We start from the raw sequence: 23,518 nt of genomic DNA, 5'->3' as shown, positions 1-23,518 counted from the left end.
TGGTTTTAATTTGTAGTACAAATTTGTTTCATACTGTTAAATGTTTGACAGTCAGCTGAATAGTGTAGACAAATAAATAGGTACAATAATGGCGTAGTAAAAAATTGTGCACTCTGGCTGTAATTCACACATGCTGTCATGTTAATAATACAGTATTATTTAACACATTTCAATGAACAATATAAATTTAGTTGACTCCCTGTGTCAGGATATGGCTACTACTGAATCAGCTGGAAGCAGAAATCTGTGCTGCGTCCTATGTGGGAACAAAGACAATCAAATGACTAGTTACACCAATTGGGGAACTGCAGAAAGACAGTTTTTAAGTAAGCACCTTAGTGAATCTCCACCTGAAGAAAGTAATATTTGTAAAAAGCATTTTATAGAGGCAAAACGATACCACAATAACACTCAATATATACCAAAATGGAAAAACATTGACACCACACTGACAGCACAAACATCTCCAAATTTTTGCATAAATCCTGAGTGTACCAATAGATTCAGCGACAAGCTTATCAAACCAGCCTTTGCTAGTATTGCTGATATGAAAAGACAGCTTGGGGCACAGGCATCTACAAACACGCCATTTCTTCTGTGCCCAACCTGTTACACCAAACTGTACCGTCTCTGTACTCCTGCACAAAACTGCTCCTCTTGTGGAGCCATGCCAAAACCTGGTACTAAATTCTGCCGTCATAGTCCCAATTCCTTACTTGTATCAAAGTACATTAAGGATTCCACAGGAACTGACATAGACATAAGACCAGAAGACGGGATATGCACTTCTTGTTATAACTCACACTGTACCATCATCAAGTCTATAAAATGTGAACAAATTGGGTCAGATGAAATGCTGGCAAGATCTATTGAAGAATGGGAAGATACTAAGACAGCTCACAACACTGATAGACTAACCAGTGCTTTATTAACATCAGTACTATTTGTTGCCAAGAATTTACTTCCACACAAGGCTGTTTTGCTTCCTTGGGTATGTACTGTTTTTCTTCAAGCCTATGGCACTTCGCACAGTGGAGACATCAACTTAGCAAAAGTTGTACTAGAGATGGGAGATGGTAGTGTTCATTTGTCATCACGTTGGCTGTTGCACCAACTTATCATTTACCTAGACGTGTACATGATGCATAAGTGTATGCATATGAAATTTGGTACCATTTTGTATCGTAAAGGTGCAGATATATTAGCCACCTTGTCTTGGGCACTTAGCAATTCACAGCTAGCAAATAGTTGTTGGATCGAACCTGAAATCAAACAGAAACACTCTGATGCAGATAACACACTTAAAGAAGCAAGCCATATAGTTAACAATTTAATTCATGATGAAATTAAAAGGATGTGTCAAGCACAAAAATCATTTGATTTTACTTCACTAAACATCAATGAGCAGTTAGACAACATAAATCCACTACTGTTTGAGTTTTTAACTTCCATAACCAACTCTGCCAGAGAAAGAGAAATCACCGATAGTAATGAACACATTAAGAAAATTCGTCTGTTTTTTATTTTAAGCCAGTTAATGTTCTGTACAAATCCTAAGAAGCCAACACCCTTCCATGACCTTATTGCTGACATTACGGAAGTTTGTGGAGGGTCATGCCGGTTAATAAGGATACTTAATAGGTTGGGTTGTTCAAGTTCTACAGATACCCATGATAGGTTTGTTACCGAGCATGCAATGGCTAGACGTCAAGCTAAAGTCTGGGATGAATTACCTAGCAATGTTTTTACTATTAAGCTACATCAATCAACAAACCACTACCTCCTACACAGTGCAACTCAACACACCATCTTCAAGTGAACATAAATACATCAATCTCAACAACTTGAGAGCAGCACTGCTCAAAGACCCAGATCTGAGTAATCTTCCACAAGATGGGCTTTGTAAGATATTACAATCACTATTTATTTGCACTGGGTGCGATTATGTTTCTTATTTCAAGTCCATTGGCAAAGCAAAAGTTTTAAACAATTTCTTTCAACATGCATCATTTATAGCTGGATCTAATATGCCAGGGAGTCTACAGAACACTTCACAAAGCAACAAAGAAATCGGTTTTTTATCTTTCATACGGCTTGTGGGGACATTTTATTTCAAAAAGCACTTGAATGCTTTTGTGGCACTGAAGGGACACAAAACCCCAACACATTTGTACAATTCACTAGAGGCTTCATTACAACCAAGAGAAAAACATGAGAAGTGGTTGCAGAACATTAGAGAAGTAAGTAGTGACCGTATACTAAATGAAGAAGACAGGGTACCAACCTTTTCATCTCTCTGGCGCCATTGGCAGAGATCCTGCTGGATAAGTCAGCTGTGACAGCAATCTTGTCAACATGACATCTTTATGGCTTTGCCATCACCAGAGAGCAGTGGCTGGCTATTACAGAACAACAGTACTTACACTATCGACTGGGAGGCACATGAAGTTCAACAGAGAATAAAACGTAATATTGATTTTTTAACTAAAGGATGCAGCTGTAAAAAGGGCTGCAAAACACTTACTTGTGGTTGCAAGAAAAGATCATTAACTTGTGGGCCTGGATGCCTATGCCAGGGTTGTGTTAATGTCAATGTACAACAAATGGGACACTTACCTGAGGATGATGATGATAACAGTAGTAGCAGCAGTAGCGATAGTGAAAATGAAACTGATGAGACTGGGAGTAGTATGTCTGAAAATGACGAGCAGCTAGAAGAAATTATCACTGATGATGACTTTTATTTTAGTACCTGTGATTATGGCATTGTATGATACTTTTATCACTCCAATAATAGTTTGGAATTGTGTGTAGTGCATGATAGCCAGCTACTTATACTGTATCTCGTAGCAAAACATAGTACAAATTTGTTTCATACAAGTACATGTAGCCATACTGCTTACATGAGAAATACATACATACCTTTTCGCTTTTAAGAGATCAGATTTTGTGCATTCCTTGCCTTTGGTCCACAGCGAGGCGAAGTTTGGAGAGGTGAAATTCGTATAAAAGTTTGTTTGTAACATACTTCCAATTTGCCGGTTCCAACAAGACCTAACTTATACAGTCGTCTTCAACAACTATCTTTCGACAATTTTATCGGTGACAGTGCATCTGAATCTTACGCACTAATTTACGCTTCGACATGGAACACCAATATCGCCATTTTCTACATTACGTAATAATTGCGCTGCAACTAAATACGTCCGTTTTTTGCCGCTTACGTTTCGACTGATTAAAACGAACCCAACAGAATTGTATGGCTGTTTTCTCAATGAGTTTAAGCGGCAGAGTTACCGGATGTAATTAACCGTAAGCCGCGAATCTTTTGAAATGTACACATTACATAATCAATTTGAAATGGAGTGATCTGATTGGAGCTTCCAACATTCCGGCAGCGCCAAACTTTTTGTACACAGTTTCACCAGACCATAGATATTATAACACCTGGATTGGAAACGGTTTTCGCGGACCCAATATACCCTGTAGTTATGACGTAGGCACTCTTGAAACAATCCCTGTTATCCGCGCTAGGGGAAAATAATTACCTTTGGACGCTGAAAAGTCACTCGAGAATCTGAAAACTGATGAGTTATCGACGTGGTTAGTCATATTATAACATGTTGTACACGCTAGTCCAGTTTTTGTACGAAAAAAGTGCATATTCACGTTTTGAAAAAATGCGCCATTTCTCTTTCACTGGAGCAAGCAAAAATTCTAAAGTGTTTTATGTCACGAATTTATGCTGTATTGATGCGCTATTCAATAGTGATACTGTACTGTAAGTTTAGAGGTGTTATTGTAACAAATTCGCGACTTGTGCCAAATTTTAGCCAGTGGTATCTTTTTGCCTGTTTCACAAATGGGCGTGAAACTATCCAGACAAGCATCTTTTGATAGTTTTGAGTCGCCAAGGTGATTGTCTGTGATAAAATACATCACTTAGGCTATATTTTGAGTTGGTATCTGTAGTAGATTAAGAACAACAGACCATCCATTGGTTTCATGCCAACAATCTTTGCTTCCTTGTGTATGGACCCTAAATGTGAGTCATTCTTCTAGATACAAGTTCAGTTTTAATGGTTCCACAATATGTAAGGATGTGAGGTAAAGAGTTTTAATCGTGCTAAGTGTGTTAGTTCAAAATTTCATTGTAACCAACCTGGTGTAAGTTTGAAGGTGACAATGATTATTTGGTTAGTGTACCATCATTACTGCTGTAAATATGCACAAATAAGAAGGGTAAGGAATAGTGAAACTTGCGAATGTTGAAGTGCTGATCATTTGGTACATTTGTTTGCCATTGTTCTGAAATTCTGTGGCACTATCATGTTCACAGTAATTTACTATACTAAGGCCATACCAAATTAATCATGTATTTCATGGATTGTTTGCCCTCTAGTAGTGAGCCAGCAGGTTTTGATAGTTATATGACTGCTCTATTAGAGTATCTTGATCTTGACTGGTGCAAAAGCTGAAGTCCTTCCATAATAAAGTGATGGAGCTCCATTTCCTTCCCCTTGGCTACTACACCTGTTACTGCTTGCACAATATTCTATTTTTGAGTTTGCCAAAACAGTGACCCACCGCATCCGCATCCCTGAAACTAGATATGGCGATATAAAGGGGGATATATGTATATTTTAAGAATGGAAAAACCTGGTTTTGAAGGTTTTACATGATGAGTTGCATCGGGTGGCTCTGTCTAAAGAATGATAGTGAAGTAAGTTAAGCGCGTGAGGCAACATGGCGGTTTATTTATGTGTATATAGCCAGTGACTGCTGATATGATATTTGTGTACTCGTTGTGTAGCTATGTTGCATGCGGTGGGTTTTGGCAAATGGTTTATCATGTTCTGGTAGTAAGTCACAAAGAACGTTTCTGGAGCACTGCAAGGCTGGTTTTTGGGGTTTTGTTTTGATGGTTTTATAGAGCGGTTCAGTAAGTGGTCACAAAGAACATTACCATGGAGCACTGCAAAGCTGGTTTTTGGGTTTTTGGGGTTTTGATGGTTTTATAGAGTTCAGTAAGTCACAAAGAACAATACTGGAGCACTGCATGGCTGGTTTTTGGGGTTTTGGGGTTTTATAGAGTACAGTAAGTCACAAAGAACAATACTGGAGCACTGCAAGGCTGGTTTTTGGGGTTTTGGGGTTTTGATGGTTTTATAGAGTACAGTAAGTCACAAAGAACATTGCAGGAGCACTGCAAGGCTGGTTTTTGGGTTTTTGGGGTTTTGATGGTTTTATAGAGTTCAGTAAGTCACAAAGAACAATACTGGAGCACTGCAAGGCTGGTTTTTGGGGTTTTGGGGTTTTGATGGTTTTATAGAGTACAGTAAGTCACAAACAACAATACTGGAGCACTGCATGGCTGGTTTTTGGGGTTTTGGGGTTTTATAGAGTACAGTAAGTCACAAAGAACAATACTGGAGCACTGCAAGGCTGGTTTTTGGGTTTTTGGGGTTTTGATGGTTTTATAGAGTACAGTAAGTCACAAAGAACATTACAAGAGCACTGCAAGGCTGGTTTTTGGGTTTTTGGGGTTTTGATGGTTTTATAGAGTTCAGTAAGTCACAAAGAACAATACTGGAGCACTGCAAGGCTGGTTTTTGGGGTTTTGGGGTTTTGATGGTTTTATAGAGTACAGTAAGTCACAAACAACAATACTGGAGCACTGCAAGGCTGGTTTTTGGGGTTTTGATGGTTTTATAGAGTACAGTAAGTCACAAAGAACATTACTGGAGCACTGCAAGACTGGTTTTTGGGTTTTTGGGGTTTTGATGGTTTTATAGAGTTCAGTAAGTCACAAAGAACAATACTGGAGCACTGCAAGGCTGGTTTTTGGGTTTTTGGGGTTTTGATGGTTTTATAGAGTACAGTAAGTCACAAAGAACATTGCAGGAGCACTGCAAGGCTGGTTTTTGGGTTTTTGGGGTTTTGATGGTTTTATAGAGTTCAGTAAGTCACAAAGAACAATACTGGAGCACTGCAAGGCTGGTTTTTGGGGTTTTGATGGTTTTATAGAGTACAGTAAGTCACAAACAACAATACTGGAGCACTGCAAGGCTGGTTTTTGGGGTTTTGGGGTTTTGATGGTTTTATAGAGTACAGTAAGTCACAAAGAACATTACTGGAGCACTGCAAGGCTGGTTTTTGGGTTTTTGGGGTTTTGATGGTTTTATAGAGTTCAGTAAGTCACAAAGAACAATACTGGAGCACTGCATGCAAGGCTGGTTTTTGGGGTTTTGATGGTTTTATAGAGTTCAGTAAGTCACAAAGAACAATACTGGAGCACTGCATGCAAGGCTGGTTTTTGGGTTTTTGGGGTTTTGATGGTTTTATAGAGTACAGTAAGTCACAAAGAACATTACTGGAGCACTGCAAGGCTGGTTTTTGGGTTTTTGGGGTTTTATAGAGTTCAGTAAGTCACAAACAACAATACTGGAGCACTGCAAGGCTGATTTTTGGGTTTTTGAGGTTTTGATAGTTTTATAGAGTACAGTAAAACCATTATGTGTGCTAGATTTTTGGTAATGTCATGATTTTTATTTTGAAATTAATTTGCTGCTAAGAGTATATAGTTTCTGCTAGGCTGGTTTTGGGAGTTAATAAAGTCACAAAGGATGTTATAGCTTTGTGGAATTGTTATAATATGTGGCTGGGCCCAACGTAAATACACAGTTTAAATTTTCAAGCCAATTAACTTTTATGTAGACCAATGTGTATGTGCTCTTAGCTTAGATGCATATCCCAGAAATTAGCACCAATTAAATTAAGAAAGATTTGTATGGCAAGCACACATTTAATCAAGTATAACAATAAAGAGACCAAATAACATCACTAAAATGACTATAGCTTATGAACATTACTGTACTGATAGTTACAGCCTTTAAACTTGCACTGTAATTATGTTTATAATAAATACGGCTTTGTAATTTATTTTCAGTGACTAAACTGATCACTAAGTCTTGTACAAATTATATTCAATTAAAAGCCATGTTGGCAGAGTCATGAAAATCATTTAGTTCAATTGAATAGCCTGCTGTAAAGAATAATCAATGTTTTACTCAAAATTTAAGCCAGTATGAAGATATCTGGCCACACATTTCTAGAAATATTTAATAGTGGCAACCTAAAATAAATGTCATATATATTTGTATCTATTAACTAATAGACTAAGCAGCCTAAGCCAATTTGTGTAGATCAACTTTTAATATTGTTTAAATGGTAGAGCTCTTCATTTTTTTGTTACCTCTTCAATAAGTTACAAAATTTCTGATAGTGGGTTTGTTCTGTTATTAGACAATTGACTGTGTCAGCCAAGATGAATTACAAGTATAATTAATTTTTTATTTAAAGTATATACACTGTATTTGGTTCTAGCTGCTTATTTTTTCTGTTTTACCAATTACAATTAAGATCTTTAGCTTTCTACCAATTCTGCCATCTCACAAAACTGTTATATAGCCAGAATTTAGTTACTGATTTTAAAATCTGTATATAGTGTACTCCATGTAGAAAGCATGTAGCACATACAACTGGATAAAATATATTTGGGCTAGCTGTATTCCATAAATCCCATATCTATAATATGTACATGCATGCTTACTACATGTCTCCAATTAAGAAGCTGGGGAATATATGTAACAGTGAACTTTAGTAGCTGATGGTTTACTAGCTATTCATTGATTTGCCAGTACATAAGCTTTATCCTTAAAGTTTAGCTTGGGAGGTTATTGACTGTAATGAAAATAGCAGCATCTTTATGCTTTGTGCTCGACACTGCCTTTTAACAACAATATACGTAGCAGACAAAATATAACTGAAAAATGTACTTCATGCATGCATGATCAATCTGATGAGAATGTATGCTTCAAATATCTGTTTGGTGCACTCCTTTCAAGCAGATAATGACATTTAATCACAATGATTGAAATGTAAAGTAATTGCAATTAACAAATAATTATATAAGGTTACTACATTTAATGAAGTTTTGGCTGTACTGGGTTCTTATCATGTTGATAACAAAATGCAATGTACTTATTCCGTCGTTTAACCATTCTATGAAGATAGAAGTGATGGTGCCTCTTTCCCATAGAGCACACAATTTTCTTAAAACGAGAAATCCAGGCAAACGTCTGCTCACAGCTCATTGTATTATAGGCTTCATTGTGATCCTTGACAGATTTCGGATGGTATTTCTCATGGCACTTCCTGTCTCGATGGTTTTTGATGTGCAGTGAATCTATTATTTTATTAACATCAAGCCAAAGGCTACTCAAATTTCCGGGCAAAGGTAAGGGATTTCTTGCAACATGTAAGCAATCAATGTGACACATATTGTCGTAGGACAATGTGATCATTTTCCTTTCATCTCTGGTAAGATTCCCCAAGGCTGATACCATCCAGGATAGAATAATTAAAAATACTTGTGCAGGTCCTTCAGATCTGTATAATTATACAGGACACTTAAAATGTATCATTTATTCTAAATAGGAAGTTATACACTACAACTGTCTATAAATTCTAGGACCATTCACATTCACACAATATTATCACATTCACAAATGGTAAATCTAGTTAGTAACTTACTCATACAATGGCTGCCACATGTCTATATGCCCACCACCCCGAACAACAAAAAAATGACCACGGCTCCACTTTTGCAACTTTTTCTTGGCACCAGTGTCCTTGTTGCATTCAGGCTTAGCATCAAGTTCATTTTCTTCATCTAATTCTCTGATCAGTTCTGGATGTGATGCAAGCAATGACGCTGTTCCTATGCATAAGAAATGAATTAATAATTAACCTAGACCAATGACGCTGTTTTATATTAATTTCTTATTTCCATTAATTAACAATTAACCTAGATTTTCCCATGGCCCAAAACTATAAGTAAAAGCCAGAACAGCAGTAGCAAGTTCATGACTTATTTACCATGTCTGTACAGGGCTCGAGCCTTGTCAATCCACTCTTATAAAGGTAATTTGTAATCATGCACATTCATCAATTTGATATTGCTTGATACACACACCATGCATACCGCTAATATAAGTGTTCAAAGCTATAGAGGGTCTGGGGGTCAATATTTCTCCAAGAAGTATATATTTAATTGCTTTAAATGGCACGGAAGCTCCATTCAGAATTTTGTGCCCATCAAAGTAATCAATGCAAAATTAATGTCCCTGCAACATCATGCAAGCTAGTGATTTACGGAAGTAGCACAGAAATATACAGCGATATCAGTCATTATATTCTACTAAACGTTATATTAGAGTATTTGCAGTGCCTGCTCTATTACAGTAACGCGATCTTTTACAACTTTCAGTTACAAGTTGTTGAAAGTGGTCCAGCCAACACTGGACCGGCTGGGCTATGGGCTCCCGATGTGTACCTGTACAAATTCTCAAGAGACAAATTTCATGGTTCCTTGCAAATTTTCATCCTACAATTATCAGAATTTGTTTGCAAAATGAGTGACTCTCAAAAAGACTCAATTCTCACAGGGTGTCAAATTTCAGATAATTTGTCTTCCTCTCCAACATAAGTACACTGTATATAACTTACCTTGGCAGTCTGAAGCATTTGACACTGAACTTCTTGTAGACAAGGTTTTCTCTGCATTATCCAGCTTACTAATCTCTTCAGCATTAGGACTAGAATCATCATCTGGGTCTGTGAGGGCAAGCAAGTTATATAACACCTAGGTATTTGATATCATGATGACATAGTCACATAGCTAAAATTTAAAATTTACTGGACCACAGTATCATGACACTTAAATCACTTAATGTGTCACCCTTTCATTGCTCATACACTCAGTTGTCTAATGCAATGTTCAGAGTGAGCAAACACGCATAAATGCTGAGATATGATAGATGGGTTGTATGCACCTTATCATGTGCTTCGGCAATGCATAGATTATTTATCACACTATTTGGAATCTTAAGATGGTTATAAGGTTTGCAAAGCTAGACATTTTATATCAGTCACATGCTTTCTACTCTCAATCCCAGTCATAAGAAAACAGTTTGTGCTATATACACAGAATCAATAATGTTTGCAGTATAAAAACCAAGTATGTTAATATATTAAATTAATCGGAAGGATGTACATGTATTTTGTGCAAAAGATTTTTTTCTGTAATATACCTGTTTTGATTTACATACAGCTTACTGGATGGTAGCTACAATGAGATATAAATGTACCTTTCAAAACTCCACAATATCTTAAATATTCCCGTAGCTTTGATGGGATATTACTCTTTTCAGCTTCAGTGCAATGGATTTCACAAAAAGCATGGCCGAATTTGGGCTCATTCGGACAAGTATCAACATAACGTAGTCGACGAGAAAATCCTGTGACTTCCTTAGGTACCCGGTACATACATACAGGATATCTCAGTTTCCAGTTTCCATCAAAGGAATACAATTTCCCACAGCCTATATTAAAAGAAAATGAAAATCAGCTGGCTATATAATATTATATTGCCAGGCATGCAGGGCTATCCATGAACTTATGCAAAAGTAATTTTTAATTAGCATGATGCATTTGTTATGCAATGGTTTTTGATAATGGTACATGTGAAGGTCAGAACACCAGTAGCTTGCTACACTAAATGCCATTGTATTATGATACTAGGGAGTGTGTGTACAAATATTATGTGCACGTGTATGTATTTGTGCATTTTCTACAAATAATATTTTTTCTAAGCTCCGTACACTTGCTTGTAATGTACAAGATGCATACCTCTTTTTTTGCATTCATCAGTGCAGTTGGTATGGACATATGGATGACTAGTTCTCTCTTCATCAATGGCATCCATCAGTTCTTCTCTAGAATCTAGTGATGAAAATATATATCCAATTTTCCCTTCCTCCCTGAGCTCATTTTCAATTTCTGCATTCCAGAATGCTTCTGCCACTGATTTACGATGAAGCTCATGTGTGCAAACCTCTGATTCAGGCCCATCTAAAACTGCTGTGTCAACAAACATAGCATAATTACATTAATATTTCTTACCATTTCTAAGTGGGCAATGTGTAAAGAACTCCTTTGTATAATTCAGAAACACTGATGCAGTTAATGACTCTCTGATTCCCTCATTGTAGCTTTCAGCAGCACCTTCAAAGGAGCACCAGGTGTGATGTCTGCAAGGTCATAAGATTTATGGTGATGAACTGCATGGGCAACTTACGCAGCAGCAACCAAATGACAGTACAGATCTCTACAAAGGTACACACTACGTGATGCTTTGATATACGGCCTTGGAGAATCATAGTAGCGGTAGCCATTGAGTGCTTTCCCACCAAATTGGTCATATCTACATAACACATATAGCCAATGTGATCATAGTTGCAGTATACAACAATGTAAATTAGTGAGGAGCAGTGCCTTATTGCCACTATCTATACATAGGCTGTACATACATTTGTAATGGATCTTTGAGATCACATTAGCAATAGACAGTTCATATGTGTTGATATAAAGATGTTCTTACCACTTATAAACTCTCTGAAATAATGATGTAATAGAAAAAAACTCCATAATAAGGACTAAAAAAGCTGAGCAAGTAAGTACATATTTACCCTTGATAAAGGTAATATTGAGTATATCGTAGTATGAAATATTTTTTAGTGGGTCAGGGAGCACTACAAATGTGCCAAATTTCAAGGATATGACCAATTCCATTTCTGAGTTATTAAATGTTTTTGAGGATCCAGCTCAACGTGGACATACTATAGCTCCTTCGAAAATCATATTATGCAAAAAATGTATATATAAATTATTCTCCAGGGTGGAATTCATGAATTCCTTGCCATTGCAGAGTGGTCGAAGGAATGTTATATAGGATAACTTTCACTCAGTCTAGCTTCCTGTATACTCATGTACAGCTGATATATTTAACAAGTATAAGCAAAAATTAGTAATTTTACATCCAATTAGGGATCATAGTAATAAAAAGTAAAGAAACAAGGTGGTTGCCTATATGCCTGCAGATATACTATAGTGGACATTTAATCCGTAATTCAGTCTTCAGAACCTCTGTTGTACAGCTATAGACTGAATTAGGGATTAAATGTCCACTATAGTATATCTGCAGGCATATAGGCAACCACCTTGTTTCTTTACTTTTTATTACTATGATCCCTAATTGGATGTAAAATTACTAATTTTTGCTTATACTTGTTTGTTTACTTTTTTTGAAACAATGATAATTAGTGAATAACCTCGTTGGTGATCCCTAACTGATATACATTACTATTGTACTGTATGATATCGTTTCTGTATACTTTCTCTTTCTACATGCAGTATAGCCACACGGATCATAGTAGCATGGAAATATTGCAGAATGCTGCACATATAAGGAGGATGCTACTGGTCCCAGAAGCCTGATACAGCAAATTGTTGCAAAACATAATTATATGATTCTATAAAATTAAACTTTTCATTTAATAGTGTTAACAAGTTTAGATAAATGTATTTCAGTATTATAATCAAGTATGCATGCATATGGTTTTGCTGACTGTACAGAGAGCATTATAGCACTTGCAGTCAAGTATACCTTTAAAGAAGTGTTAAATATAGGAAATCAGTAATCAGCATTGTCATGATGAATTTCAAAGGCATGATATAACATAGGCATACAGTACAAGTGATGATATTAAGTCTCTTGTATAGCTGCCCGCAATCACAGTATGACTATTATCCATGCATAATACCTGGCTGTACATGCATGCTGGCACACTGATTACTAGCCATTTTTATTTTATGTATAGCGTGGGGCTAGACCATGCAGTCTTGCAGTTTGCAAAGTGTGTAGCTATACCATTCAAGACGTAACACAGATTATTTAATTGTTATAGAAAATGTAAATCGTTGCTGGTCATCATAGTCTCTACCCCTTTGAATCCTTCCTCACCCCCATCCTCTTCCTCTCCCCCGTCCTCTACCTCTCCCCCGTCCTCTACCTCTCCCCAGTCCTCTTCCTATCCCCTGTTCTCTTCCCTGTTGTCTTCCTCTCCCCTGCAGTCAATTACTGCATAGATATTATTAAAGCGCTTTTACGCGCCTCTAATATCTATGATTATTACGGTCAGTCAGTGTAACACTGTTTTTAGCTACCAGCGAGGCTATTGGTATGTTGAACACCTACATAACGTTTCAAGCAAAGAATACTGTAAGAAACGCCTAGATCTTGCACTGAAGCCATAACGCTTGAAAATCAAAGGATCTTTAAGGAGGACAAAGGTAGCACCATGATGCATGCATTGTAGCTGCTGCGGTTGGTGAAAAGGCACGTCTCGGGATGAAGCGACGTTGAACAGTGAAGAAATCAGGCCTGTAGCCTTAGCCGTTATCGAGTTACGCTTGTTTGAAGGCATTAGTAAGTAAGTAAGTTAGTAAGTAAGTTAGTCAGTCAGTAGAAAATTCGGTTAAATACGAAATTTTTAAAATTTCGTAGCAACTTGATGGAACGTTTTAGAGTTGATCTGAAAACATTTTTGAGCTTGGTTATGCCTAACCAATACTGCTAATCTTTCAGAAAGTTAATATTAGGCTGGTTTTGGGTGATATTTATAGGGCAAGAAACCCCAAACCTTGGTGATCCCTAATATACAGTTACTACCGTACTGTATGATAGCAAGTTTTTCTTTTTAGCCATTTAAACTCTTATTTAAAATTCACTGAGTCTTTCAGGCACTGAATGCATGATCTTCCATATTCCCTGATTCGATCTACTCTCCACATATGTAGGCATTTTTTCACAAACCATGCATGCACTCAAATGGACTCCTACCAATGACTGAGGACAAGAGCATAGCTATAAATTGTAAAGTTGAGGGGACTAAGAACAATGACTAATTATATAATGTTTGCACACATTTACATGCAAAACATACTCTGTTAAACTTGTCTAGGCATGCACAGGAAAATTTTACTGCCAGAAATTGAATCTTGTAGCAATTTCGACTAAACTTTGAATACAATTAGAAGCCTTCTTTGAATAAATGGCTGTTTGGACTGAATGTATGCTCTAACAGAGTAACTGACTGTTCTATTAGCATAACTGGTTGCTCTATAAGATACCTTGATCTTCACATGTAGAAGGGCTTATCTCCCACTAAAATATGAGTGAGGGGCTCCAGTCTCTTTGTGGTACATCTATAAGACTGAGGATGAAGTCCCAGCCTCGTGAGAGATTTCATCCTTATTCCTAGTGCAAGTTTTTAAACCTTTCTATTAGGCCACATAAAGTTAATTATTAGTTTCTCATCCCCGTCCGCACTGCTGTCTTCCTTACCGCATCTAGACTTTTTGCAGCACTACTTTTTGGCTGAGTGCAGCCATTCAGCACCTTATAAAGTTGGTTATTAGCTGGGGCAACATTAGAAAATTGAATTTTGACTCAATTTAGCTGGTTAATTCAGCTATCCGTGCAGTCAATAATAAATAATATAAAAACCTGCCTGCCCGCACTATTATTTGGTTGCTTGGAGGATGAGAAACTAAAAATTAACTTTATGTGGCCTTACATAGAATGGAAATGTGAATCCGGTTTGTAAACCAGCTGGCCAGTGTAGAAACCAGTCCGTAACATAATATGCATGCATGCATGTTATATTCATATGTTATATATAGCTATACCTTGATTTATATAAAAACAACACCCATGCACTGTACATGCATGCAGTGAGTATAATTTATATGTTGACACACCAAAAATATTGTAATATAACTAGCTGCACACATCAAGTTGTCGGGTAGGGTTATATTGCTGAATGCAACACGGATGAGTGCATGTGTCAGACACATGCATGCATATACTTTATTTTACAGTGCATGCTGCATGCATAATTTGATCAGATGTAGCAACATACCTGTAGTTTATCATGCAGCTGTCACATCTTAAAGTGATCTTAATTGCAGGAAGTGGTCCATGTAACCCAAACAAGATAACTGTTGATGGATCATTATGAATCGAAAGGCCTTTGCTGCAGACTAAACATTTAATAGTTGGAGGTCCCAAGAAAGCAGTATGAGCAACTTTTGTTGCTAAAGTCACTTCCCATAAAACTTCCACTCTAGGAGTTTGGAAATTAACCATACCAACTACATCATTAAAAATAACTCCTTCGACTTTTCGCACTAATTCAGCCACCTGTTCACAACTGTACATTGTATTCATGGAATTATTAATGACGTTGGAAATGTAGTGTATCCGACGAGACAAAAAAGATATAGGCACCAAGTTCATTGCTTGAACTGTTAAAACAGTTAACCCGCTTGAAACTATGGGAGCGATAGTTTCCACTGCCAATGATTCTTGCTCTGTATAATCATCATATCTGCTGCTCTGACTCGCCGGGGCGGGCCAATTTTTTTTTGGGCCCACTTCTGACTTAGAAAATTTTTCTCATTTGGTGAACTTACCGTTTTTGTTTGTTTTACGTAAAGTCACATTACTCAGGGGGTTGGTGAATCTCGGGGACAAAACCCTTGAATCAACCCAGCTGGCATGGGTTCCTGGGGGTTCTTCTTCTCAAGTGATGTAGCGAAGTCAAGGAGCGAATTATACAGGCAGCTAGTTTTACTAGGTGAAGATTTCCTTTGCCATCTCACAACACACGAGATGACTGAAACAGATTCGCCATGGGCTGAACTTGCTGGGAGTGGAGGAAATGAAGGCTATAAGAACATGAAATAGTGAACACCGAATATATCCGGCTATATGGTATGATAGTGTAAACTGCAATTGTTGGTTAGTTGGATTTCCTGAGACTACACGAGTAGCTATCTTCATTTGATATGCCAGTATGTCAGCCATTCAGTGTCCAGTTCAGTCGAGGGTTCAGCTTGGTGACCCCACAAAAAGCACAGCTAAGTTTGCATCATTTACTCAGGTGAACTGGCAGGGAAGCACTCATTTTTGTGGGCCCACTTCTGAGTTAGAAAATTTTTACATTTTGTGAATTTACCGTTAAATTTTGTTTGTTTTATGGAAGTCACATTGTTCAGGCATAGATTATATATTCTCCACCTAGGGAATATATAATCTATGGCTTGCCATTTTCTAATCCTTTTAGTGTGCACATGCAGTACTAGTTTCAGTAGTAGGTGTTCTAGAAGCAGTTCCGTTGGGAGCTATAACATAATTATACCATTATTCCATTGTAATCCAATACTATAGTGCTGCTGTGGTGAAGCTTTATGTTTACTAAAGGAGATTGGTCATGCATCATAGCCCTGGGCATGTCTATGCTTGTATTACTGTATGTTAGAGTGGTGCTGCTAATCACGTACGTATTTGAATAATTGTTATGTGGTTGGCATATTTGATGACACAATGTGTGTTAATATTGCTCATTGTTTCAAATTGTCACAGGGATGCACTGATATAGAGCAGATTACTCAGGAGACACTGGAACTGAAGGCAAAGACCTGCTTCAAGGTAGGCATCCTGATGACACAGCTGAAAAAGGAGCTAAGGAACGAGACAGGTATCACCAAATAGCCGAGCTTAACCTTGCAGTGTAAGGGGGTGGGGCTAGACTGATGATAGTCATGTGAGACAGAGATAGTATTTAGTGGTTTTCTACAATGTTGCAAAACAACTTGCTAATCTCAAAAACATTGTTGTTCCCAGAGCATCCTGCTACCGATAACCCTAATGTGTAAATAGTCATTAGGGGGAAAGCTGTTACTAGTTGGTGGAACATTTCTTGAGACTTGTAGTGGTGTGAAGTTGTTTTTGTTGTTGTCGTTGTACAGGGGAATGTGTCACTGAAGGAACAAGAAGAAGTAGCAAGTTAGTAAGTGAAGAAGCCAGTGAGTATAATCTGTTACTGTGACTTAACTTGGCTGGTCTCACTACAGTGTAGTGTATGGCAAACGGACATTGATTTTGGGTCAAAATTTGTGGACTTTTTAAGTGGGTGGTTACGTTGTGCAAGTCACACTTTGTTTACCACAAGGCTACACTGTATGTGAGGAGAGAGAGGTGCACAAACAACAGACAGCAGTGAAAGTGGTCATCACACAAGGGGACACAGATAAGAAGGTGTGTACTCTGTTGTCATGTGACATCACATGAACTTATATGACATCATCACAGGAGCTAGAAGACAAGATCCATCTGCTACAATAACTGGAAGAAGCTCAAAAGAAAATGGTAATTAGCATTGACGTCTTTAAACTTCGAGCTATTCTGATTGGTTGTTAGGAAGTGAGAGCTAGTCAGGTACAACAGATGATGACTTGAATTAGACAACAAAAAGAGGTGCGTGATCTTATTATTTCTGTGTGATACAGTGGAACTTCTCTTCCTTTGTGCTGGTGTAAACTATAAAGTATAATTAGTCTCACGCATATCTTGTATAGAGGGGTTCTGCTGTAGTGTTTTAGGTGTTGTGTGGCTGTAATATAATGAGTGAACCCACTATGACAATTACGGTCATGTCACTAGGCCAAGAGTTGTAAGACCACTTCAATATAGTGACCTTGTCAAGTATCTAGGTCCCAAACACAACTGAGATGTACTTCATGACCTCATTTATAACACCACCTCAATATACAGTCCGTGTCAAGTAATAGGTCCCAATTGGTGTCTAACTTGGTCCGTTGTTGGGACATGAAAACTCATGTACTGTATTGATGACCACTCTATGATATGTTTATTGTGGCAGCAGTTGGTTTGTTAGTAGTGCTATTTGGGAAGGCTATGATAAAAAGAATTTTTTTGTGGGTGTTTCAACTATACTATAAGCTAACAAAGCCATTGTCTAGCAAATCATTTTGTGCAGCATATCAATACTGTTGCAACTGCTGTGACAAATTGCATGGTACAAAATAAAGGTGATATGTGGGAACCGTTACTTGTGTATTATCTTGTGAGGTCATGTGATCTTGTCACAGGTGTTGACTGTGGTATTTCATAATGAGATGAATTGTATGGCACTATCACCATGATGACAACTTCAGAGATACTGGTATGATAAGTTGTGTGATTTTTTCACACAATCATTTGTGCCACTCCGTTGTTAGGCAAGGCTAACATTACTGTGGACACCTCAACTAGTCCAACACGAAATGTAGCTACCCTGATTTATGTGACATGTTGCCATAGTGATAGCTGTTACAACACAAGGTTTGCATGACAACAGCATACTACTGTATTACATTTCCGCCATTGTAACAGGCCTACCAAATTATCATAATTGAAGCCTTACTACAGAGCCCAGTGGGAGTGGTGGCATGGACCATAAAGGTGGGTGTGGTGATGTGTTGTTACCATCTTGGTGTGTGTTGTGAGGGCCATGTACTTCTCCAGCCTCAGAATGGCTGTGTTGTCAAGGGGATAAGTGAAGCATTTATTGACTATAACAAAGTGTCCACCCACATGATCAAAGCTGCTGCAGAACAGGTGAGCACCAACCACATTCACACAACTATTATTGTTGCCATGGTTACACAAAGGAGCATCATCACAAACTACAATTGTGATGTTACCGTCTTAAAGAGTTCTACTTCATCAGTGAAGAAAACTAATGACACCATGGTAACCAGTGGCATGTACAAGTGAGCACATGCTACAGTATGTAACCAGTCATGTCCAATTGTCCATTTAACTGTCTGTCATCACAGGACTAATCTTGACTACTGACATTCAAGAAACACACTTCACAAGTCTTAGTTATATCTTGGTTATATACATATACTATCTATGAGAACACTCACCATATAAGATCCTCAAGTGGATAGTAAGAGTATTTGTAATAATACATCATCATCAATACCTGTATAGGCATCATCAGAAAGTACTGGTTCCAGTACAAAAAGATTGCTGTTGTGTATTTTTGCTTATCTGCAAAAAGTACATCGTCTGACTTTGGGGTATGTTCTTGTAATGCAACTGTGTGGCGGTCATTTGACAATGTTCATTAAGTGTGATAACATACAACATGTATGTGGCTTTTACATATACATATCTAGTATGACATAACTGTACCTGTTCTCATGACACCTAGTTGTCACTGCTAATGTGTGCATGCCATTGCTATAGAGCAGGGTTTTGCAGGGGGGTGGGGGTTCACAAAATTTAATTTCACAGATTGGCAGTTATCCATGCAAATTTCCCCATTCAACATTTGCAGTTTACTCACAGTGGCATTCCTGTTTATGTGATGTCAACAATTGATTGAACTATCACAGTCACTTTATAATGAATCTGAAGAACAAATTGTTAGAGGAAGGACCTATATATATATATTATACTACCATATCAGATTGGTTTGTTAATCGGCTTGACAATAATGATTAATGGTGCACCCTCCTTGCTATCTAAGCCAAAATTTTCTATTTACTATCACTTGTTTCCAACAGAGAATTGAAGTTCCCAGCTATGAAATTCTGTTACAGACTGGTGGATTAATGAACTTAAGGTGACTGATATGTTTATAAGGATGATGATGGACAGATAGTGAACCTTTATGTATCTTGTACAGGACGGATTATTTAATCCCAATGATGACATGCACAAGTAAACCATGTGTTTGTGTTGCATGTTTTGTTATACTTACAAGGATGACATTTCTTACAATATAATATTATGTATTGTACACTGACTCAAATTTAAATATTGTGTTAAATAATGATCTGAGGTGTTTCTTGAATGCCAGTAGACTCAGTATAGGTTTGTCCTGTGATGGACGGAAAGACAGACAGATAAATGGACATGACTGGTTACATACTGTAGCACGTGCTCACTTGTACATGCCACTGGTTGCCATGGTGTCATTAGTTTTCTTCACTGATGAAGTAGAACTCTTTAAGACGGTAACATCACAATTGTAGTTTGTGATGATGCTCCTTTGTGTAACCATGGCAACAATAATAGTTGTGTGAATGTGGTCGGTGCTCACCTGTTCTGCAGCAGCTTTGATCATGTGGGTGGACACTTTGTTATAGTCAATAAATGCTTCACTTATCCCCTTGACAACACAGCCATTCTGAGGCTGGAGAAGTACATGGCCCTCACAACACACACCAAGATGGTAACAACACATCACCACACCCACCTTTATGGTCCGTACCACCACTCCCACTGGGCTCTGTAGTAAGGCTTCAATTATGATAATTTGGTAGGCCTGTTACAATGGCGGAAATGTGATACAGTAGTATGCTGTTGTCATGCAAACCTTGTGTTGTAACAGCTATCACTATGGCAACATGTCACATAAATCAGGGTAGCTACATTTCGTGTTGGACTAGTTGAGGTGTCCACAGTAATGTTAGCCTTGCCTAACAACGGAGTGGCACAAATGATTGTGTGAAAAAATCACACAACTTATCATACCAGTATCTTTGAAGTTGTCATCATGGTGATAGTGCCATACAATTCATCTCATTATGAAATACCACAGTCAACACCTGTGACAAGATCACATGACCTCACAAGATAATACACAAGTAACGGTTCCCACATATCACCTTTATTTTGTACCATGCGATATGTCACAGCAGTTGCAACAGTATTGATATGCTGCACAAAATGATTTGCTAGACAATGGCTTTGTTAGCTTATAGTATAGTTGAAAACAACCACAAAAAAATTCTTTTTATCATAGCCTTCCCAAATAGCACTACTAACAAACCAACTGCTGCCACAATAAACATATCATAGAGTGGTCATCAATACAGTACATGAGTTTTCATGTCCCAACAACGGACCAAGTTAGACACCAATTGGGACCTATTACTTGACACGGACTGTATATTGAGGTGGTGTTATAAATGAGGTCATGAAGTACATCTCAGTTGTGTTTGGGACCTAGATACTTGACAAGGTCACTATATTGAAGTGGTCTTACAACTCTTGGCCTAGTGACATGACCGTAATTGTCATAGTGGGTTCACTCATTATATTACAGCCACACAACACCTAAAACACTACAGCAGAACCCCTCTATACAAGATATGCGTGAGACTAATTATACTTTATAGTTTACACCAGCACAAAGGAAGAGAAGTTCCACTGTATCACACAGAAATGATAAGATCACGTACCTCTTTTTGTTGTCTAATTCAAGTCATCATCTGTTGTACCTGACTAGCTCTCACTTCCTAACAACCAATCAGAATAGCTCGAAGTTTAAAGACGTCAATGCTAATTACCATTTTCTTTTGAGCTTCTTCCAGTTATTGTAGCAGATGGATCTTGTCTTCTAGCTCCTGTGATGATGTCATATAAGCTCATGTGATGTCACATGACAACAGAGTACACACCTTCTTATCTGTGTCCCCTTGTGTGATGACCACTTTCACTGCTGTCTGTTGTTTGTGCACCTCTCCCTCCTCACATACAGTGTAGCCTTGTGGTAAACAAAGTGTGACTTGCACAACGTAACCACCCACTTAAAAAGTCCACAAATTTTGACCCAAAATCAATGTCCGTTTGCCATACACTACACTGTAGTGAGACCAGCCAAGTTAAGTCACAATAACAGATTATACTCACTGGCTTCTTCACTTACTAACTTGCTACTTCTTCTTGTTCCTTCAGTGACACATTCCCCTGTACAACGACAACAACAAAAACAACTTCACACCGCTACAAGTCTCAAGAAATGTTCCACCAACTAGTAACAGCTTTACTACTCTCCCCCTAATGACTATTTACACATTAGGGTTATCGGTAGCAGGATGCTCTGGGAACAACAATGTTTTTGAGATTAGCAAGTTGTTTTGCAACATTGTAGAAAACCACTAAATACTATCTCTGTCTCACATGACTATCATCAGTCTAGCCCCACCCCCTTACACTGCAAGGTTAAGCTCGGCTATTTGGTGATACCTGTCTCGTTCTTTAGCTCCTCTTTCAGCTGTGTCATCAGGATGCCTACCTTGAAGCAGGTCTTTGCCTTCAGTTCCAGTGTCTCCTGAGTAATCTGCTCTATATCAGTGCATCCCTGTGACAATTTGAAACAATGAGCAATATTAACACACATTGTGTCATCAAATATGCCAACCACATAACAATTATTCAAATACGTGATTAGCAGCACCACTTTAACATACAGTAATACAAGCATAGACATGCCCAGGGCTATGATGCATGACCAATCTCCTTTAGTAAACATAAAGCTTCACCACAGCAGCACTATAGTATTGGATTACAATGGAATAATGGTATAATTATGTTATAGCTCCCAACGGAACTGCTTCTAGAACACCTACTACTGAAACTAGTACTGCATGTGCACACTAAAAGGATTAGAAAATGGCAAGCCATAGATTATATATTCCCTAGGTGGAGAATATATAATCTATGCCTGAACAATGTGACTTCCATAAACAAACAAAATTTAACGGTAAATTCACAAAATGTAAAAATTTTCTAACTCAGAAGTGGGCCCACAAAAATGAGTGCTTCCCTGCCAGTTCACCTGAGTAAATGATGCAAACTTAGCTGTGCTTTTTGTGGGGTCACCAAGCTGAACCCTCGACTGAACTGGACACTGAATGGCTGACATACTGGCATATCAAATGAAGATAGCTACTCGTGTAGTCTCAGGAAATCCAACTAACCAACAATTGCAGTTTACACTATCATACCATATAGCCGGATATATTCGGTGTTCACTATTTCATGTTCTTATAGCCTTCATTTCCTCCACTCCCAGCAAGTTCAGCCCATGGCGAATCTGTTTCAGTCATCTCGTGTGTTGTGAGATGGCAAAGGAAATCTTCACCTAGTAAAACTAGCTGCCTGTATAATTCGCTCCTTGACTTCGCTACATCACTTGAGAAGAAGAACCCCCAGGAACCCATGCCAGCTGGGTTGATTCAAGGGTTTTGTCCCCGAGATTCACCAACCCCCTGAGTAATGTGACTTTACGTAAAACAAACAAAAACGGTAAGTTCACCAAATGAGAAAAATTTTCTAAGTCAGAAGTGGGCCCAAAAAAAAATTGGCCCGGGGCGGGTAAATCGTCAGTTTTCTTATCGATCAAGATTAGTGGTTCTAGAGACTTTCCCGACTGACTGGAGCCCATTCCATCTTTATATCCACTGGAAGACAATGCATCTAACGCAGCAGTTAACTTTCGCTTCTTCCCACGACGTGACGGTGTTGACATATTACAGGTGTATTAAATTATACAATCATGTACTATACATGTACACGGGCACGTGAGTATTGATCGCGCATGCGTCTTTCATACTTACCTTGGACATGCGCATTTGCATTTTCTTGAACTGTCGCCTATAGTTGCAGTGTCAAACGTTAACGCAGCGTGGAAAAATGCCTCGAACGACTGTGAGTGGAAGACTGGTGACGGTAGATGGTCAAGTGGGAGAAAACAAGAATGGAGAGTTCATTCAGTTTACAAATTATTCCTTTGAGGTAGTTAGCGCTATCTCATCTCCTCCCGGAATCTACACTCAATTAGACGGATTTTTATACAAAATTAAAGTTATCCATGGAGACGAAAGGTATGGTATTTTAACAGTGCAG

The 23,518-nt window shown here is 38.1% G+C and overlaps 2 protein-coding genes and 1 long non-coding RNA gene across 12 annotated transcripts; all 3 read right to left on the bottom strand.

The window, feature by feature from the left end:
* On the bottom strand, positions 1 to 3,229 carry LOC136262954 (uncharacterized). Of its 3 annotated transcripts, none has more exons than XR_010704409.1 (7): positions 2,923 to 3,229; positions 2,617 to 2,752; positions 2,525 to 2,567; positions 2,285 to 2,399; positions 1,174 to 1,262; positions 919 to 1,126; positions 1 to 866 (listed from the first exon to the last, which is right to left on the bottom strand). It is a non-coding gene; the product is annotated as an uncharacterized lncRNA (long non-coding RNA). The 3 variants fall into 3 exon arrangements; XR_010704408.1 differs by having other exon boundaries at positions 2,617 to 2,711; positions 2,923 to 3,225; XR_010704410.1 differs by lacking the exon at positions 2,525 to 2,567 and having other exon boundaries at positions 2,617 to 2,711; positions 2,923 to 3,226.
* Positions 3,230 to 7,912: 4,683 nt separating this feature from the next.
* On the bottom strand, positions 7,913 to 16,071 carry LOC136262950 (uncharacterized). 2 transcript variants are annotated; one of them, XM_066057368.1, is made up of 8 exons: positions 14,886 to 16,071; positions 11,201 to 11,326; positions 11,026 to 11,153; positions 10,753 to 10,983; positions 10,212 to 10,445; positions 9,571 to 9,678; positions 8,596 to 8,782; positions 7,913 to 8,451 (listed from the first exon to the last, which is right to left on the bottom strand). In XM_066057368.1, the coding sequence occupies exons 1-8, from the start codon at positions 15,260 to 15,262 to the stop codon at positions 7,986 to 7,988; spliced, it is 1,857 nt and encodes a 618-aa protein (XP_065913440.1). In that variant the 5' UTR covers positions 15,263 to 16,071; the 3' UTR covers positions 7,913 to 7,985. The 2 variants fall into 2 exon arrangements, with proteins under 2 accessions (XP_065913440.1, XP_065913441.1); XM_066057369.1 differs by having other exon boundaries at positions 10,753 to 10,974.
* A 3,508-nt stretch (positions 16,072 to 19,579) lies between these two features.
* On the bottom strand, positions 19,580 to 22,970 carry LOC136262952 (uncharacterized). 7 transcript variants are annotated; one of them, XM_066057372.1, is made up of 12 exons: positions 22,449 to 22,611; positions 21,857 to 21,971; positions 21,521 to 21,577; positions 21,289 to 21,374; positions 21,178 to 21,234; positions 21,070 to 21,126; positions 20,360 to 20,433; positions 20,202 to 20,304; positions 20,082 to 20,150; positions 19,926 to 20,018; positions 19,771 to 19,872; positions 19,580 to 19,703 (listed from the first exon to the last, which is right to left on the bottom strand). In XM_066057372.1, exons 1-5 carry the CDS (start codon positions 22,533 to 22,535, stop codon positions 21,202 to 21,204), a joined length of 378 nt encoding a protein of 125 aa, XP_065913444.1. In that variant the 5' UTR covers positions 22,536 to 22,611; the 3' UTR covers positions 19,580 to 19,703; positions 19,771 to 19,872; positions 19,926 to 20,018; positions 20,082 to 20,150; positions 20,202 to 20,304; positions 20,360 to 20,433; positions 21,070 to 21,126; positions 21,178 to 21,201. The 7 variants fall into 7 exon arrangements, 3 of the variants coding, with proteins under 3 accessions (XP_065913444.1, XP_065913445.1, XP_065913443.1); XR_010704405.1 differs by lacking the exon at positions 22,449 to 22,611 and adding an exon at positions 22,618 to 22,970 and having other exon boundaries at positions 19,926 to 20,150; positions 21,289 to 21,472; positions 21,906 to 21,971; XR_010704407.1 differs by lacking the exon at positions 22,449 to 22,611 and adding an exon at positions 22,618 to 22,969 and having other exon boundaries at positions 19,926 to 20,150; positions 21,906 to 21,971.
* Between the last annotated feature and the right edge of the window lie 548 nt (positions 22,971 to 23,518).

Source organism: Dysidea avara, chromosome 8, assembly GCF_963678975.1.
Source record: "Dysidea avara chromosome 8, odDysAvar1.4, whole genome shotgun sequence".
Taxonomy (NCBI): Eukaryota; Metazoa; Porifera; class Demospongiae; order Dictyoceratida; family Dysideidae; genus Dysidea; species Dysidea avara.
Note: the sequence above shows the minus strand (reverse complement) of the source record. Positions and strands in the feature narration are given on the sequence as shown.

Bases quoted from the DNA above. Each gene is read 5' to 3' on its own strand.
- LOC136262950 (XM_066057368.1), bottom strand. From the start codon at position 15,262: ATGAACTTGGTGCCTATATCTTTTTTGTCTCGTCGGATACACTACATT. The intron at 11,154-11,200 runs GTAAGTTGCCCA...ATGACCTTGCAG, and splicing joins TGTCATTTGGTTGCTGCTGC to ACATCACACCTGGTGCTCCT. The intron at 8,452-8,595 runs GTAAGTTACTAA...ATAATTATACAG, and splicing joins ATGTGGCAGCCATTGTATGA to ATCTGAAGGACCTGCACAAG.
- LOC136262952 (XM_066057371.1), bottom strand. From the start codon at position 22,535: ATGTCAGCCATTCAGTGTCCAGTTCAGTCGAGGGTTCAGCTTGGTGAC. The intron at 21,375-21,520 runs GTGAGTATAATC...GTTTACCACAAG, and splicing joins GTTAGTAAGTGAAGAAGCCA to GCTACACTGTATGTGAGGAG. The intron at 21,235-21,288 runs GTGTGTACTCTG...ACATCATCACAG, and splicing joins AAGGGGACACAGATAAGAAG to GAGCTAGAAGACAAGATCCA.